Here is a 17,185-nt window from a genome sequence, read left to right as displayed (position 1 = left end):
TAACAACCGAAATTAATTTTCCATTGTATTTAAAACATTCTGATAAATTTAACAGTATTTAAAATATTGATAAATGCTTTGAAGTGCATCTAATGTAGACAAACATTTTGTATATCATTATTTTGTTTAATCCAATCACTGTAGAGACAGAAATTTCAATAGACTCTCAGGGCAATGGTTTATTTGCTAGGGAAAAAATCAAGAAAGTGTCCAAAGTGATTTGGTCCAAGAAGCACTGAACTGGAAAATTCTTAAATGTTTTCTAATCGTCTGCTTCCATTCTCCTGGGGCTTCTTTCATTCCTGCACTACTATAAACAAAACTTTGTATTTGTTTGTTCTATGCATAAAAAACAATGCTATTTAAGAATTTGATTTAACATTTTTTGTCTGATGAGAAAAGCACCTAAATATATGACTAGACAGGGAAGAGTTCCACTGAAGTTAAGGGCTTTATTCAGATATTTAAACCCTTATTTACATACTTGACTCACTCACTTCAGAATGCTAAATATTATGTAAACTCAGGCTTATTCATTTTCCGTATCATGAAGGAAATTACTTACTGAATTATTTTCACTTTTTTTTTTGCTCCTTCAGAATTTCTCTCCAGACGAGCAGTTATTCCTTCAAGCTCATGAAGTTTAATTTGCTGTCAACTTAGTGAAGTTTGAGTAGCACCTAGTTTTCTCAGCTTATTTATTTTTTTATTTTTACAAGAGCTCAGTTCAGTTCATTTGACAGTATCTCATAATATACAATTTTAGGGCACAGTATAATTACAAAAATATCTATTTCAGACACTTTTAGGAAAGGTCTCCAAAGTAGGATTGTTTTCTGCCATCTGACTTCTCAGCTGCCTTGATTTTGATAACGAAAAGAAGAAAAGCAGCTCTTCAGTATCCTTTTTTAAATTTCTTTTAATGTTATGCTTTATTTTAAAATAGTTATTTATGCACAGAGATTAACTCCAGGTGCTTGACAGTCAGTAATGTTGGTAAAGTTTTTATATATGCCCCTTGGAACTTCTGAAGGGAAAGTCATAGTATTTTTTTCTCTGAAAGGATATTATTTTCTGCAAAACAGTAACTTGGAGCAGAGACCCTATCGCATTATTACAATGAATCTATCTAAAGAGTTTATATACACCAATGTATCCACAGAATCACTACCTGCTTTGAGTTTGGCATCCAGTTTATTGCTCTTCAGTAAATACACTGAATAAAAGATAGTTTTGAAGCTTTCATTTCTAAATATTTACCAATAAATAGTGGAGTTTTGCAAATGAAAATGTCTTTTCCGTAGACACGGTCAATTGTAAGAAGCTATTCACTATTTTGGCAGCTAAAAGGTCCTTTGAGTATTTGTTCTTTCCCCCTTGAAGTTTTATTTATTTTAATAAAGTCAATATATTTCAAAAGAGGTAATGACAGTCTTTTGTCTGAAATCTGTTAAACAGAGGTGAAAATAGTTATTTTTAAAAATCTAATTTTTATTATCATTCACCCAATTCAATGTAAATGATTAATTTCACAACACATTGTCACGGTACCATAGACACAACTCTCAAATTTGTTTTCAGTATTCCCAAGTTGTCACATTTGATGCATTTAAATTAAATACAACACAGTACTTTGCATATTATTATGATGAAGAGAGGTAAGCATTATAAAATGATGAATGGTTAGTTCATTTCAGTCATTTGCTTCTATCTGGAATCTGTCAAATCACTAATAGAAGTAGAACTGCAGGAATGTTCTGAAATAAGCTGCTTCCCTTGTAACATAACTTACGGGCCCTTTTTGCACCCTGACCAGTGCTGCTCTGGTCTTCTCAAAACTGAGTACTTCTCTCTCTCGGTGGCTAAGGGCTGAGACTCCTGCCACTAGGAGGAACAGCAGCAGGACAGAGAACGGAGAGAGCGGTGATAAGGAAGGGGTTCTGGAGACCAACACTTACTGCTCTTAATTGTACTAGAGAAAGTGGAGAAGGGGAAGAATAAAAACAAGTTCTGCTGCTTCTGGGAGCAGGTCTTTGCATTACGAGTCATTCCCCACAAGATGACCACAGCAGGAGTGATGGCTTTTCAGGGCTCTGGTAAGCTCAAAATAGGCAGCAGAGCTGCATCTGGTTCAAGGTTCTATCTACTCCCCTAATAATCAACTTAATCCTTTACCTCCAACTAAGAACCAACTCTGACCCTCTATCATGTAAGCAGAATTTTAAATTTACGAAATGTTTTTTTGCATGCTGAATTGACAGAAAATTGAATGGTCACTCTCTTTTACTACATTATAAAAATGCCTACGCATTCTCCATTTCCAGTCATGCTTACTGTGAAATGTTTCAGCATCTCCAGAGCCTTGCACTATGTTCCTCCCTGTCCTAACAAGCCACTCAGTTCTCTTCTGCCTTGTGGCAATGTGTCTGAATGCTTGATGTAGAATGCAATTGGCTTAAGATTTAACTTCTTGTCAACTTCTTTTTCAGGTCTCCTTTTTGATATCAAAACAACACTCTTTGTGTTAAGTGTGCATACATTTAATTGTATAAAAAAAAAAGTCAGAATTATCACTCTATCCACCCATCCATGCATGTGTACGTCCGGACATACAGGTGGATCTTATTCTAGTTCCCTCTAAATACTTCAAACATGAATAAATTTTAAATTATTTAGTGGTTTCTATGGAGCAAGAAGAACTTATTATGTCATTTCAAAACAAACTAAAAAGCAGGTCTCTAGTTCACGGTAGAAGCAAATACTTCTGGTAACATTTGCTCTTGATTTCTAGCAATAACCTTTTTAGAAACTACTGAGAAGTTCAAGTGTGAATAGCTCTTATGTGCAAGGTAGTTCAAAGAATAAAAGATGTACAATGCCCAGGTCGCACCCATGTGGGCCTATCCATTATGCCAGGTCTGATGCAATGTCCAGCGTAATAAAACACCTCAAAATCTATGCTTACTGTCACACTTCACTTCTTTTCTTAGTGTTGTAGCTCAGTCCTCTACTGTCTCTCTCCTTTCCTCAGCTGCTGCTGAATCTTGTACTGCTACATTGTGAGGTTATTCTCACTGCTACTTTAGCTACTAATCATAAAAGCAGTTTTGGCATTCTGGCCACGTTCCTGTTACAGTTTATCTGCTTGTTTATTGTTTGCTTCTCCCCAAGAAACAGGGATTGAAAAGAAATATTCCTGCTGCTAGTAATTTCTTAAGGCTGCCAACGGCTTTTAGAACAGTAGTGTCCAAACAAAACATGCTAGCACAGCGAGTTTCACTTATTAGCAAGTACTTTGATGTTTGAAGTAAAGTTACCTGAAGCAAACAGATTGAAATGGCATACCATCTTTGGACAGTGGAAACAATATTGCTACTGTCTCACATCCAAGTATTTTGAAGCTCCCAGCTTCCCACGTGATTGCAAAATGGTCAAGAATGGTGTCAGGAAACCTTCTGACTTGAGAAATTGTCAACGTGCTTCTTAGGTCAATGATTAGATGAGACTGCTAGGTTCCAGCTGGGAGATGTGTATTCAGAGTGCAAAAAGTACATAACTCAAGCTTATTTTTTCTATTATCTTGTACAGCAGAAAAATATACTTCTTCCAAAGAACAGGTAATCAATGCAAGTGGAAAAGCCTTTTAATACCTAGCAACTAAGAAGCAGTTTTAGTTACTCTTTAATGTTCCACATGTGTTACTGGAATTTATTTCTTATCATAAATACCAGGAAATTTAAAGTTTATGGCAATCCTTTAAAATAACTATATACCTATATACTTTTAGGATACTTATGTATTATTCATATTTAGAATCCCAGAATCGTTTAGGTTGGAAAAGACCTTTAAGATCGCTGAGTCAAACGATTAACCTAGTACTGCCAAGTCTACCACTAAAAACATGTCCCTCAGCATCACACATCTACACATCTTTTAAACACTTCCAGAGATGGTGACTCAACCACTTCCCTGGGCAGCCTGTTCCCGTATTTGATAACCCTTTCGGTGAAGAAATTGTTCCAAATATCTAATCTAAACCTCCCCTGGCACAACATGAGTCCGTTTCCTCTTGTTCTATCACTTCTCACTTGGGAGAAGAGACCAACCCCCACCTTGCTACAACCTCCTTTCAGCCAACGGTAGAGAGTGATAAGGTCTCCCCTCACCCTTCTCTTCTCCAGGCTGAACAACCCCAGCTCCCTCAGCAGCTCCTCATAAAACTTGTGCTCTAGACCCCTCAACAGCTTCATTGCCCTCCTTGGGGCACACTCCAGCACCTCAATGTCTTTCTTGTAGTGAGGGGTCCTAAACTGAACACAGTACTCGAGGTGCAGTCTCACCAGTGCTGAGTACAGGGGGACAATTACTTCCCTCATCCTTGCTGGCCACACTACATCTGATACAGGCCAGGATGCTGTTGGCCTTCTTGGCCACCTGGGCACAACTGCCGGCTCATATATCAGCCGGTTGTCGACCAACACCCCCAGATCCTTTCCCACTGGGCAGCTTTCCAGCCGCTCTTCCCCAGCCTGTAGCACTGCATGGGGTTGTTGTGACCAAAATGCAGGACCCGGCGCTTGGCCTTATTGAACCTCATACCATTGGTCTCAGCCCACCAATCCAGCCTGTCCAGGTCCCTCTGGAGAGCCTTCCTACCCTCGAGCAGATCAACACTCCCACCTAACTTGGTGTTATCTGCAAACTTACTGAGGGTGCACTCGATCCCCTTGTCCAGATAATTGATAAAGACTTTAAACACAACTGGCCCTAATACTGAGCCCTGGAGAACACCACTTGTGACCAGCTGCCAACTGGATTTAACTGGATTTAAAGCATACAAATTGCCTGCATACAGTAATGCAGCTGGAGACTGCATTAATCAGACATTGAGTTTATTTCCATACACTGGAAAATCCCTAAATTTAATGCACAAGCATTTATCATTTAGTGATCTGTTTCTGGCATTGAACATAGTGCTGAGGAAAGCATTTAAATAACCTAAAATTAAAGGCAGCAATAGAGAAGTCTCTAAAAGCAGGATTTGTAATAAAAAAAAAAACCATGCTGAGTAGCTTATGTCTATGATATCTAACTGGAAACATCAGGGAGAACCATACCACAAAAATCCTGATTCTCAGACTTGGATATGTAAAGAAATAACAAAGAAACCGAAAACAGAGCTGTGTGGTCGAGGGCTGTGGATATAAAAAGAGGTCATGAAATACGGACATAAAAAGAGGTCATCTAGTTTATTCTCCTAACACAAGCCAAAATTATGCTTGACCAAGGTTCATCTAATTTATTCCTGAAAGACCTCCAATGATGAAATTCCACACTCTCCACAGGCAATCTATTCCAGTGTTTCTTTAGCCTCTGAGAAAAGAAGAAAAAAATAAAGTCTAACTTAAGATTCTGTTGAAGTAAATTTAGTTGTAATTCCTCTATCTACGAAGGACATAGATAATTATTTAATTCCTCTTTAGAGCTATTTTTAGCATATTAAAAGATTGTTGCCAGGTTCCCCCTCAAACTTACGTTTTTTTAGTCTAAAGTACTATAATTCTCTTACTGTTTTATATTTTGAAATATGATTATAAGTTTACAATATGATGTAAGAGGAAACTGGGATTTGGAACTCCTTAACTGTGCTACCTAGCTCACATTTTAATTTTAAGACTGAGTGCTAAGAGGGACATTTTTTGCATAATAACATTTATCAAAAAGGTAAAAGGCCCAAGTTTAATTCCATGCTCAAACACACATAACAACTAATTTTATGAAGAAGCAGTTTGGTGATCCCAGACTCATGGCTCTGGGCAAACTCCAAATGGATGTTTTCAAGTCAGTTCCCTAAAAAAGTTTAATCAGTCTTCTACCTCAGGGCAGACATGGAACCCAGTTATGGTCCTGGAATAACTTTCATTCAGCACAGCAAAAAGTACAAGGATCTCCAGCTCAGCAATGCAATTCTATCCACTTCAGCAAGCACAAAGGAATCAATAGTGACAGTACCTGGAATCAGGATTTTAAGTTGGAAATGATTCCATCAGCTATACTTCTATCATGACTCAGTCACAGGTTTTGAGCCTTTCCAAGTACCCATGATCCAGACAAAAGAGCTACTTCCTTAAAATAGGTTTTTGTTTTTTTTTTATAAACCCACTATAAAGTAACTCAAATGGTGAAAAGCAGCAATATGTTCTTCAAGACTCTTTAAATTATTTTTAATTTATTTTATTTTTAACTCTTTTAAGAATGGGTATGAAAAAAACCTAGGAAGAACAATGCCAAAGGCTGGGACCTGTATGTAAAGAACAGCTAGGATAAAGTGGGGTATTTGGTCATGCCTCTCAGAGGAACACAGTCACTCTGTTACACTCCCACTGCCACCATGTCTCAGTCCCCAGCATGGGGATCTGGACATGAGCTAAGCAGTGGCTACGATGACACATATGTAGTTGCCAGGATCATTACTGGGGCCTATACTATTTCCTCTCAGCAGATATCTACTGCTATTGTATAAGAATTGCTATTTTCTCTGCTTATAAATATTTTGAATGCAGAATGACTCACGTTTCTCTTTTTCCTTCACAAATGAAATAAAAGCAATAACAATAACTTCTGATTTCCTACATAGGAGTCAAGTTCTTTATATATTGTCCAGGACATTATTCCATGCGTCTGCACTTGATAAAACTGGAATTCAAAAATATCTTTTGACCCTACCAGATTAACCCATTAGAGATGTGTTCATGTAAAATTGATACTGTTATATTAAGTATGCAAAAAAGAACTCTCCTTTTTAATAATACAATCAAATTTGATTTCGAACATTCATTCTGACACAGTCAAGTCATTAATTACAAATGTTACCCTGCAGGAGTGGTTTTACAGAAATTTCAGACTTAATCAAAGGCATTTTTATTTGGAAACATCCTCTAATGAAATCCGTGAGCTGGACCAAATGTGTAATTTTAATTAATTTTCAAAGAGAATGTATGTATTTTGATAACAGATACTTAATACATTTCAAAATATACTTTCCATTTCAGAGTTTATTGAAAAATATATGCTTCATCCAGACACACAAGTTGGAATAATTGTGAAAGAGCTGTAAAAGTGACATATTATAATAGAGGAATCCTACATTAATAAGAAATTTCTAGTAAAGATTAAACTCACTCCCTGTCTCCCAAATCCTTTTTTCTCCTACTGCTAAGAGAAATCTATATACCCACAGCAACATATATTGCTGAAATTATTAAAATTAAAATGTAAATTAAAAAATGTATTGTGAGCATGATGCATTTCTAAAATTTCACAGCTATTTCTTGCACAGTGATAAAATAACAAGGACAGACAGTGTCTGAAGTATCTTATGACTTTCTTGAGTCATCTTGCTTAATTTTTGTTCAGAATGTATTACTTTCTGGGACTCTTTGTCCCCTGGTTATCCATGATCAAGTCCTGGGACCTCCTGTTGAATCTTGCATATATCTGCACATTTTTCCTCCCACTTTCTGGGAATTATTCTGCCCTTAAAATTGGGAGCTTTTTTCTTCAGTTGTTCAAAGAACTGTTCTCCTCATTATTCAGAACTCCTCACACACCTCATTATATCTAGATACAGTTTTCAAAGTTAGAATGGCAAATTGGCAAGCCTTTCCCTTCCATTGCTATTAAAATGTTAACACAAAATGCAAAAACTAGAAATGTAGAAGAAAACCACTTAAAATTAGACTATTCTAAAAAAAGGGGAGAAACTAGGAAAAAAAAAGGATAACACTGTTTTTTAAAGAATTCTGAAGTGCTGGAACATCATATTTTCATCTTACACACCTCTGCTATTTGGTTGAACAATACTGGTAGTAATACTAGCAGGTTACTATAGTTTGGATGGATAAGCAGTAGAAAGTTATGGGGTAAATTTGCATGTAATTCCTGACAGCTGAGGAATCATGAGGTCTTAAATCCTGGAGAAAAGTATGATCTAGAGGCTCCATCTCTTCCAGCCTAACAAGCACACGTGGAATATTGTCTCTATCCTCACACACTCAAAGTATCCGAGCTCCACAGTAAGATGCCAAAATTTCATTGCCTTTTGAAAAAAGACACCCACTGGCTAGCCAGCAGAATACGTCCCAAGGTTTCATTGACAGTATTAACTAGATTAACTACATCAGAGTTTAGGCAGATAGGGCTTGACTTGTCTCTTTTTCCCATTGTCTAGAGGTACCTGAGATATTCTTAGGCTTCCAAGACATCTGACAAGTCTAGAGGACATACCATAGGAGCTTGTGTCTTTCTGGACTGGTATACATAGGGCAGGTAAAATATGTCTGAACTGGTAGATGCAGGACAGGACACTAAAATTCTGTGCTTAATCAAATTAATGAAGACTTCATCTCACATACAGATGTTTAAATTCAGTCTTAATATTGAACAGAACTTCATCCTCCACTTTCCCAATCTTCTGGCCAAGTTGTAGGCCCAGTCATCACTCCAAGTTCTTTAGTGCAAAATGTCTCTGAGCTTTCAGCTCCTACACCAGCACTACCTACTGCACCTAAAATGCATTTCAAGCAAGCTCAAAAGCAGCCTTTGTCCCTAAACTGACCTCAGGCTTAGCCCACATACAGATTCTCCCATGATTTGGAGACCTTCAGGAAGGTCAAACAGCATCATATGCCATAACATGTTATAATATATATATTTTATAACATATAATATGTTATAATGTTATAATATATATGTTATAATACATAATATGTTATGGCATATGGGATTAGAAGACATCCTGGAGTCTGGAAGCACAGATACACAGGTTCTGCTTGTGGCACACTGGCAGCCTGATCTTCTCCCTGGACTGGTAGGCGTGTAGTCACATGGCCCATCTAGGCATGGAAATCTCATGCTGAAGAAATGTTTAGCTACCAAATCACTCTGTGTAAAAGATGTGAACTGTACTCCTTCACGTTCCAACTGTAGCTAAATTTCTGCAGCTTTTTACTTTTCTTGCAAATAACACACCTTCAACAGAAGAGTAAGCATTATGCCAAATTTCAGTTGACCTTTTTCTTTTTTTTTTTTTTAAGGTGCAAAATAGAGCTTTCATCTTATGCTGTTTTTAGAAATATCTGTATCATTCTTGATGGAACCTTAAGCAAAATAGTTGTCCTGAAGAAGACATGAAGCACTGCTGTTAATGTCTTCAAAGTTAGGAACAACTAAACACAGGTTTTAATCAAAGAAGTTCCAACGAGTCTTAAATATGGATGTTAATACCATTTCTTCCTATAAATAAAGCAGTCTAGAAGAGGACACAAATGAAAATATGATAGAATAGGCCATATATTATATGGATAGAATTTGCAGTCTTTCTCCTCTCACCCACATTCCTGATATTATCTGACCTACAACTCCTTAGTCTCCACTAACTGTTTACTGAATAATAGGTGAAAAAGCATTTTTAACTAAACCCAACTGTGTTTTTGTACTACTTTATGTTATACTCCTTTCCTCTGTAGCTTCTGTGTGGCTTTTCACACAGGAAAAATTATAAACATTTCACAAATAGTAACTACTTTTAATAGATGTCTGGAACAGCCTAAAGTGGACTCTGGCTAACTCCGGGATACACAAAAAACCCCAGAAGTTACAAATTATGCCTTTAAAGCACTGCTCATATAGTGATTTTCTAAAATAATCAAATTAATGGCTGAAAACTAATGAATTTTTATAAAATGTTCTGTAATACAACAATACCATGAACTATGGACTCTTTAGAGATATGTATATTACTAAATAAGAAAGTACTGAAAAGGTATTTTTCCTTTGGTCTGTATTTGACTGCATTAATCCATTTCATAACACTTCAGCTCTCCGCACATTAAGTACACAATTCAATATGTGTTTGGATAACTTCATGACGTCAGTGTCTCTCGGCATGCAGCAGCATTGATAATGCTGTATCTTTGTTTTGTGAATTATTCTTTACAATGAAATTATAGAAGCATACTCAACAAGAAAACATTATCTTACCTTGGCAGATTGGCACAGGAGAATCCCACTGATACATGCCATTTTGGTGACGTCTACATGTCGCATTATTGTGACCAATCATTCTGTACCCAGGTTTGCAGTAATAGCGAACTTTACTTCCAGCAGGACCGCCTGTTTTATTTACAATTCCACCGTTCCTCAGGATAGGGTTTAAGCTGCAATAGGGAGCTAAACACCAAAAAAGCGGACGTTATTAAAAACACGTAAAACATTATTTACAAAATTCACATTATTTATGACACGTGCAAACTTTGAATACCATTAAAATTAGTACAGAATCCTTTACATTACTTCTGGAATCCTCAGTGAAGATTCAGACTTCTTACGCAGAAATATCATGAAGTTCAAAAACATAGTTTATAATCAAAAATCAGTTTATGTTATTGTACACAAAGAAGCTGCAATCAGGAAACATATAGATTGTTCAGTATGTTCACTCACACTTAATAAACAGTCTATTTCAAATTTGATAAATTTATAAACATAGAACTGTTCTTTGAGCTACATAATACACAAAACTAATTATTAATATTTTTATTTTAAAAATATAGTGCACTTAGACATGTAAGTCAAAAATTAAACATTTTGCCAAGGATGTTAAAAAGTTACGTGACAAAATACAATAGACTGATTCGTCAGATGCATTTTTTTTCCAAGTAAAATTTATGTAATTTTTATGTACATGTTTGCCCAAGGATATTACATAGCAATAGTATTAATTTTTTAGCAAAATGATGTAACTTAGGTGAGTGCAGCTTCTAAAATGTTGAATTTATACTACATCTGAAGCAAGATAGAATGCACTTTTTTAAATATAAGTTTTGAAATAAAAATAAACCTTGCTAAACCTTAATGGGTACTATGACAAATACTGTTAACAGAGAGGTTTTCCTGACTAGCGTGGTCCTCAAGAACTTGTGACAGATAGCTGAAATGTTTAGACGTGCTGAGGAAGTAAAAAAAATTACAAAAGTTATAATTGTCTCAAAAAGTGAGTATTAAAGACTTTTTTTAAAAAAAAAAAACAAAAAACAAACCAAACAAGGCTGTAATACCTGTACATGAGAATGGAGTATGATTGCCCAGACTGGATCCAAGTCAAGCAAAAGTACAGGATAGTGTGACACACACATGGAGTCTAACACAAACCTGTTTGTTGCATGCAATCATTTATCCCTGGATAAAAGCAATATTAAACAATTACCTTGACTCCATATTGATGTACAAGTCACTGTGTATTTGCAGCAGTGCACCATGTCACGATTACAGAGATTAATATCTTTTCAGAAGCAGCATGGTAGGACCATGGCTTGCAGAAAATAAACCTGGCTGAACATTCACCACTGAAATAAGCCTATGAACATTCTTCATCTTCAAGACAATGTGTAACCCCCACTGATAACTAAACACCAGTACCAAGGACACTGAGACTGTAACTGCTGCTACAATACTAACTCTCTACATCTTACTGAAATGTGCCTTAAGCCTACTATGATGTTCATATAATTTTCTATAGACAATTATCCAGTACAAGTTGGGGTATTATTTCACAAGTATATAATTACAGAATTTCGTTTACATCTATAAATATTTTTCATATCATTTGTTTCTTGCACATATCCCTGATTTCCTTCTTTCAGCTTCCTGTATCTAGCTTTTTTTTTTTTTTTTTAATGTATATTTTATCACCCTAAGGTACCTATGGTATCAATTACCACCTAAAGATGGATGTTTCTGTTCACTGACTATGGAGAGATCATAGAGCTGATTAGACTCCCAACCAAGATGCTTCCTTTAAATGTCTAGATTCAAATGCAGTATATCAAAGTCAGTATTTCTACGAAATGCCACCCAACAAAAGCAGTAAAACTCAGTCCTACATTAAAGATGCTGAAAAATGTTGGCATCTGATGAGATTCTATTAAAGAATTATAGTTCTCAATTAAGCAATGTTATTTCTACTTCAAATGTCATTTTTATACAGTCTTTCACTTGGAGAGTTATTTGGAAAAAACTAAATCAAAAAGGGAAAAAAAAACCCAAAACCAACAAAAAAAAACAGGATGAAAATCAATAAGCTTGGAATGGTCCAGTAAAACAATTATTTGGGGTCATGTTCTGTATCCCTTATAAGAACAGTGACATTCTGTTACCTGCCTAACTAAATGAATTTAATTACTGAAATACTCTTTAAAATTAAAAAGAGATTTGACATTTAAAGAAGCACAATAAACATGGCTTTAATTTTCTTTGCAACCTATTGAAGAAAAAGATGATATTGCTATTGTAGCACAAGCTGGTTAAGATCGAAAGACCAGTGGTTAAGACCAATGAAGTCATCTTCAGTAACCTCTTAAGCAGTATTTAGTTTTAAATATCCTAGGAGATCTTAAGAACAGCAGGTGAGTCCTAAACATAATATGCAATACAGACAAAACACCAAATTGATCCCCTCAGTACTGTAATTCTAAACAGAAAATACTTGCCACATGATGTGCAACCCTGTAGCCCAGTAATACAGTATTGCCTTTGCTAGTAACAGGTCATAGACTTTATACTGAGTTTGTAAGTCCTCAAGACCCAGGTTTGTCAGGTTTGTGTTGTCTCAACCTTTTTTGACCTGCCTGCAGCTTTGTTTTACTTTTTTTAGCTGATTACTTTTTTTTCTGGTCAGGTGGGTATAAAGTGGACTAGGTATAGTAGAACCATGTGTAACTTGAACTTGACCAATAGCAGAGTGTAAAAATGTATTAACAAACAAAAACAATCCTAAGAGAATCCTAGAGTGAAGAAGAAATCGTCAATATGATAGTCTTCCTCTTGAAGGACTCTAGCTGCTGCTGACCTGCAATATCTCCCCCAACATACCAACATCAAACTGAAGCCATTGACCTTGGGTTCCCAAGGAGCAATGGAAACATGACTGTAGCACCAGGAGAAAGGTTAGATAATGGGAATTGTGTGTATAAAAATTCTAACCGTACTGTTTTTTCTGTATAGTAGCTTTCATTTATTCTTCTTTTTTCTTCCTTTTTTCCTATAACCATTTAATCTGGACAAGTAATTCTTTTTTTTAAACTGACAAAATTTCAGTTATACTAGCAGTAAATTCCTGGCTAGACATATAAAGCATGGGGTTTTTACCCATAACAAGATTTGGAGCATAACAGGTTGTACTTTGTGTTCTGATTACCAGGGAACTTATTGCCATTTTTAAACTGTGGTTAATTTTAGCAATCTATATTATATATGAACCTCCAAAGAGATCAGCTTTAAAGTGGCACAAAATATGGGACATTCAAGCTGCTGAATTACACGGAATGATATCAGTCATAATTGTTGCTTAAGTTTTAACAATTAACAATGCTGAGTGCCCAAAGGCACAGTTTAAACTTTTCAGTGAACTAAGTCGTATTCAGAAAAAAAATCACGGAATCACGGAATTGTCAGAGTTGGAAGGAACCCTTAGAGATCACCTAGTCCAACTCCCCTGCTAAAGCAGGATTGCCCAGAGCACATCACTCAGGACTGCATCCAGGCGGGGCTTGAAGATCTCCAGAGAAGAGGACTCCACGACCTCTCTGGGCAGGCTGTGCCAGGGCTCTGTCACCCTCAACCTAAAGAAGTTCTTCCTCATATTTGAATGGAACTTCCTATGTTCCAGCTTGTGCCCGTTACCCTTCGTTCTATCGCTGGGAACCACTGAAAAGAGTCTGGCTCCATCCTCCTTCAACCCACCCTTTAGGTACTTGTAAACATACATAAGGTCTCCCCTCAGCCTTCTCTTCTCCAGGCTAAAGAGCCCCAGCTCTCTCAGCCTTTCCTCATAAGGGAGATGCTCTAATCCCTTAATCATCTTAGTTGCCCTACGTTGGACTCTCTCCAGTAGTTCCCTGTCCCTCTTGAATTGGGGAGCCCAGAACTGGATGCAGTATTCCATGGCCTCACCAGGGCAGAGTAGAGGGGGAGAATGACTTCCCTTGACCTACTGGCCACACTCTTCCCTATGCAGCCCAGGATTCCATTGGCCCTCTTGGCAACAGGGGCACACTGGTGGCTCATGGATAATTTACAATCTACCAGGACCCCCAGATCCTTCTCCTCAGGACTGCTTTCCAGCAGGTCGACCCCTAACCTATATTGGTGTCTGGGGTTCTTCCTCCCCAGGTGCAGGACACTACACTTGCCCTTGTTGAACCACATTAGGTTCTTCTCTGCACAGCTCTCCAGCCTGTCCAGGTCACGCTGGGTGGCAGCACGGCCCTCTGGGGTGTCAGCCACCCCTCCCAGTTTGGTATCATCAGCAAACTTGCTGAGGATACACTCGGTCCCCTCGTCCAGGTCGCTGATGAATATGTTGAACAAGACTGGACTGAGTATTGACCCCTGCAGGACACCGCTGGTTACAGGCCTCCAACTCGACCCTGCTCCATTAATTACAACCCTCTGAGTTCTGTCACACAGACAGCTCTCAACCCACCTCACTGTCCCCTTATCTAGCCCACACTTCCTCAGTTTCCTAATGAGGATGTTATGGGAGACAGTGTCAAGAGCCTTGCTGAAGTCAAGGTAGATGACATCTGCTGCTCTCCCCCATATTACTGAATGGCTCATCCAGCCATTCAGTAATAACATCATAGAAGGCTATCAGATTGGTCAAGCATGATTTACCCTTGATAAATCCAAGTTGACCACTTCCAATAACTTCCTGTTCTTCAACGTATTTGGAGATGACATCCAGAACAAGTCGCTCCATTACCTTCCCAGGAACGGAGATGAGACTAACCGGCCTGTAGTTCCCTGGGTCCTCCTTCTTGCCCATTTTGAAGACTGGAGTGATATTGGCCTTCCTCCAGTCCTCTGGCACCTCTCCTGTTCTCCATGACCTTTCAAAGATGATGGAGAGTGGGTCACCAATAACACCTGCCAGCTCTCTCAGCACTCGCGGGTGCATCCCATCAGGGCCCATTTACTTATGGATGTCCAGTTTGGCCAAGTGGTCTCTAATCCAGTCCTCCTCTACTGAGGGAAAATCTTCCTCTTTCCAGACCTTCCCCCTCACCTCCAGGGTCTGGGATTCATGAGGGACGGCTTTAGCAGGGAAGACCGAGGCAAAGAAGGCATTCAGTAACTCCACCTTCTCTGTGTCTTCCCACCACTAGGGTGCCCACCTCATTCATCAGTGGGCCTACATTTTCCCTAGTCTTCCTTTTTCTACTGATATACTGAAAGAACCTTTTCTTGTTATCTTTAACTGTAGTGGCCAAGTCAAACAAAAAAATCTTCTGAACCAAGAAGAAGAAACTGACACAAGAAAACAAGAGGAACGCAAACCAGGAATATCACTTAGGATTTACTTCAACATTGCTTTGGCAAATATACTTAAGTCCTAATGGCTATTATTGCAAATCCCCTACAGAAATCCATACTCTCCTTCCCCAGGTTCTTTGATGACTCCTGTACATCTGCTGCTTTCACCCATCACCACAGCCTACTATTACTACTGCTTACTTTTCCTGCCACCCCAAGTGTCTCACTGAGTGAGTGGCAGCACTTGCATGGGGCTGGAGGAAACTGGTAAAAGGAGATCTGGGAACTGAGATATATTCATAAAGCTCTGTTGTCATCTGACATGGTGAAAGTTAAAGGCAGAGGTTCAAGTGTGAAAATAAAACTATGAGCTTTGTTTGCCTGGATAGAAATGCTGTAATGAGAAAAGAGAGAATGAATATTTGACACAAAAGTACTGGGTTTAAGAGCCCACAGAAAGAGCAGTCATGACAAACTATGCAATGAGATAAGAAGTAGGAAAGGAGAGATTGGAGGCTAAGAGCCATGATGGAAACAAGAGAAAGAGATGGACCTGGTAGGCTATTAGAAGTGGCATCAAAAGGATGGATGTATCAGAGACTGAGATTATGTTCAGAATAAAATGTGATGCAAGGAAAACATATGTGTGAATCAGGGAAGGAAACTGAAAAGGAAAACATATAAAATGAATTGGAATTGACTAGTGAGACAGAGAAGCAGAAGATCATGGACTGAAGCAAGGAAGAAGGAGGATGGTGAATTAGGGTAGACATTGTAAATAAGAAGCAAGGAAAATTAAAATGGGAAGCTAGAAGAGAAAGATTGACAAGAGCTAGTTAAAGAACTATCTTATGTTGTCAACCAGAGAAGCACTAAAAGTAGATTGTGATTTGGAGGGAGAGGGGGAACGAGAATGGAGAGCAGGCAGAAAGGTTATGGAACACAGCAAAAGTATTTTGACCAGACTGAGTGCGAGGATTGAGACAATCATTACTACATGAGAAGTGAGAAGTAAATTCCTTGAAGTACAAAAGTTCAACAGAGGGCAGTACAGAAAGGACCCCACATGACAGAAAGAGTCTGTGCCCACAAATTACCAAGCTTTACAATTTCCATGACTGTTAACAGTATCTCAGAAATCCATAATAATGTGCATCTTTCTCTTTCACTGAGCTGACCAAAAGGTGGAGGAAGTCTACTACTCTGGTTGCAATAGGTATCTGTGCAGATTTAAAATTTTAAGTATGGCTGGTAAAACATGTTTTACTACCATAGTCCCCCATGGCAGAATACCTTGGATTTTCTGTTTGCTTTCTCATGAACCTTGTCAGGTACTTAGAAAAGAATTGAAAACAAAGTATCAACAAGAAAAAAAAAAAAAAAAAAGCATTAGGCTGAAAAGAATTCAAAATTAAGGAAATGATGGAATTTAAGTCTACATACAAAATTCAGTTCATTTATACATTTATGTCAAACTCATAGAATGATTAGAGTTGGAAGGGACCTTAAAAATCACCTAGTTCCAAACCCCCTGCCATAGACAGGGACACGTCCCACTACACCAGGTTGCTCAAAGCTCCATCCAGCCTGGTCTTGAACACTTCCAGGGATGGGGCATCCACAGCCTTCCTGAGAAACCTGTTCCAGTGTCTCACCATCCTCACAGTAAAGAATTTCTTCCTGGTATCTAATCTAAATCTCTCCTCTTTTGGTTTAAAACCATTTTACCCCTTGTCCTATCACTAGACTCCCTGATAAAGAGTCCCTCCCCATCTTTTCTGTAGGCCTCTAAGTACTGGAAGGCTGCTATAAG

The 17,185-nt window shown here is 37.9% G+C and overlaps 1 protein-coding gene across 1 annotated transcript in view; it reads right to left on the bottom strand.

Annotated features, from left to right (window-relative positions):
- CSMD1 (CUB and Sushi multiple domains 1) overlaps positions 1-17,185 on the bottom strand; it is a 1,131,310-nt gene that overhangs the window by 79,490 nt on the left and 1,034,635 nt on the right. Inside the window, exon 49 of the mRNA XM_074153404.1 lies at positions 10,042-10,230. Within this exon, the coding sequence (XP_074009505.1) occupies positions 10,042-10,230 (189 nt within the window). The remainder of the gene's footprint in view (positions 1-10,041; positions 10,231-17,185) is intronic.

The sequence above is a fragment of the Numenius arquata genome, chromosome 9 (assembly GCF_964106895.1).
Source record: "Numenius arquata chromosome 9, bNumArq3.hap1.1, whole genome shotgun sequence".
NCBI classification, from domain to species: domain Eukaryota; kingdom Metazoa; phylum Chordata; class Aves; order Charadriiformes; family Scolopacidae; genus Numenius; species Numenius arquata.
This window is presented reverse-complemented; position numbering and strand designations above follow the sequence as displayed.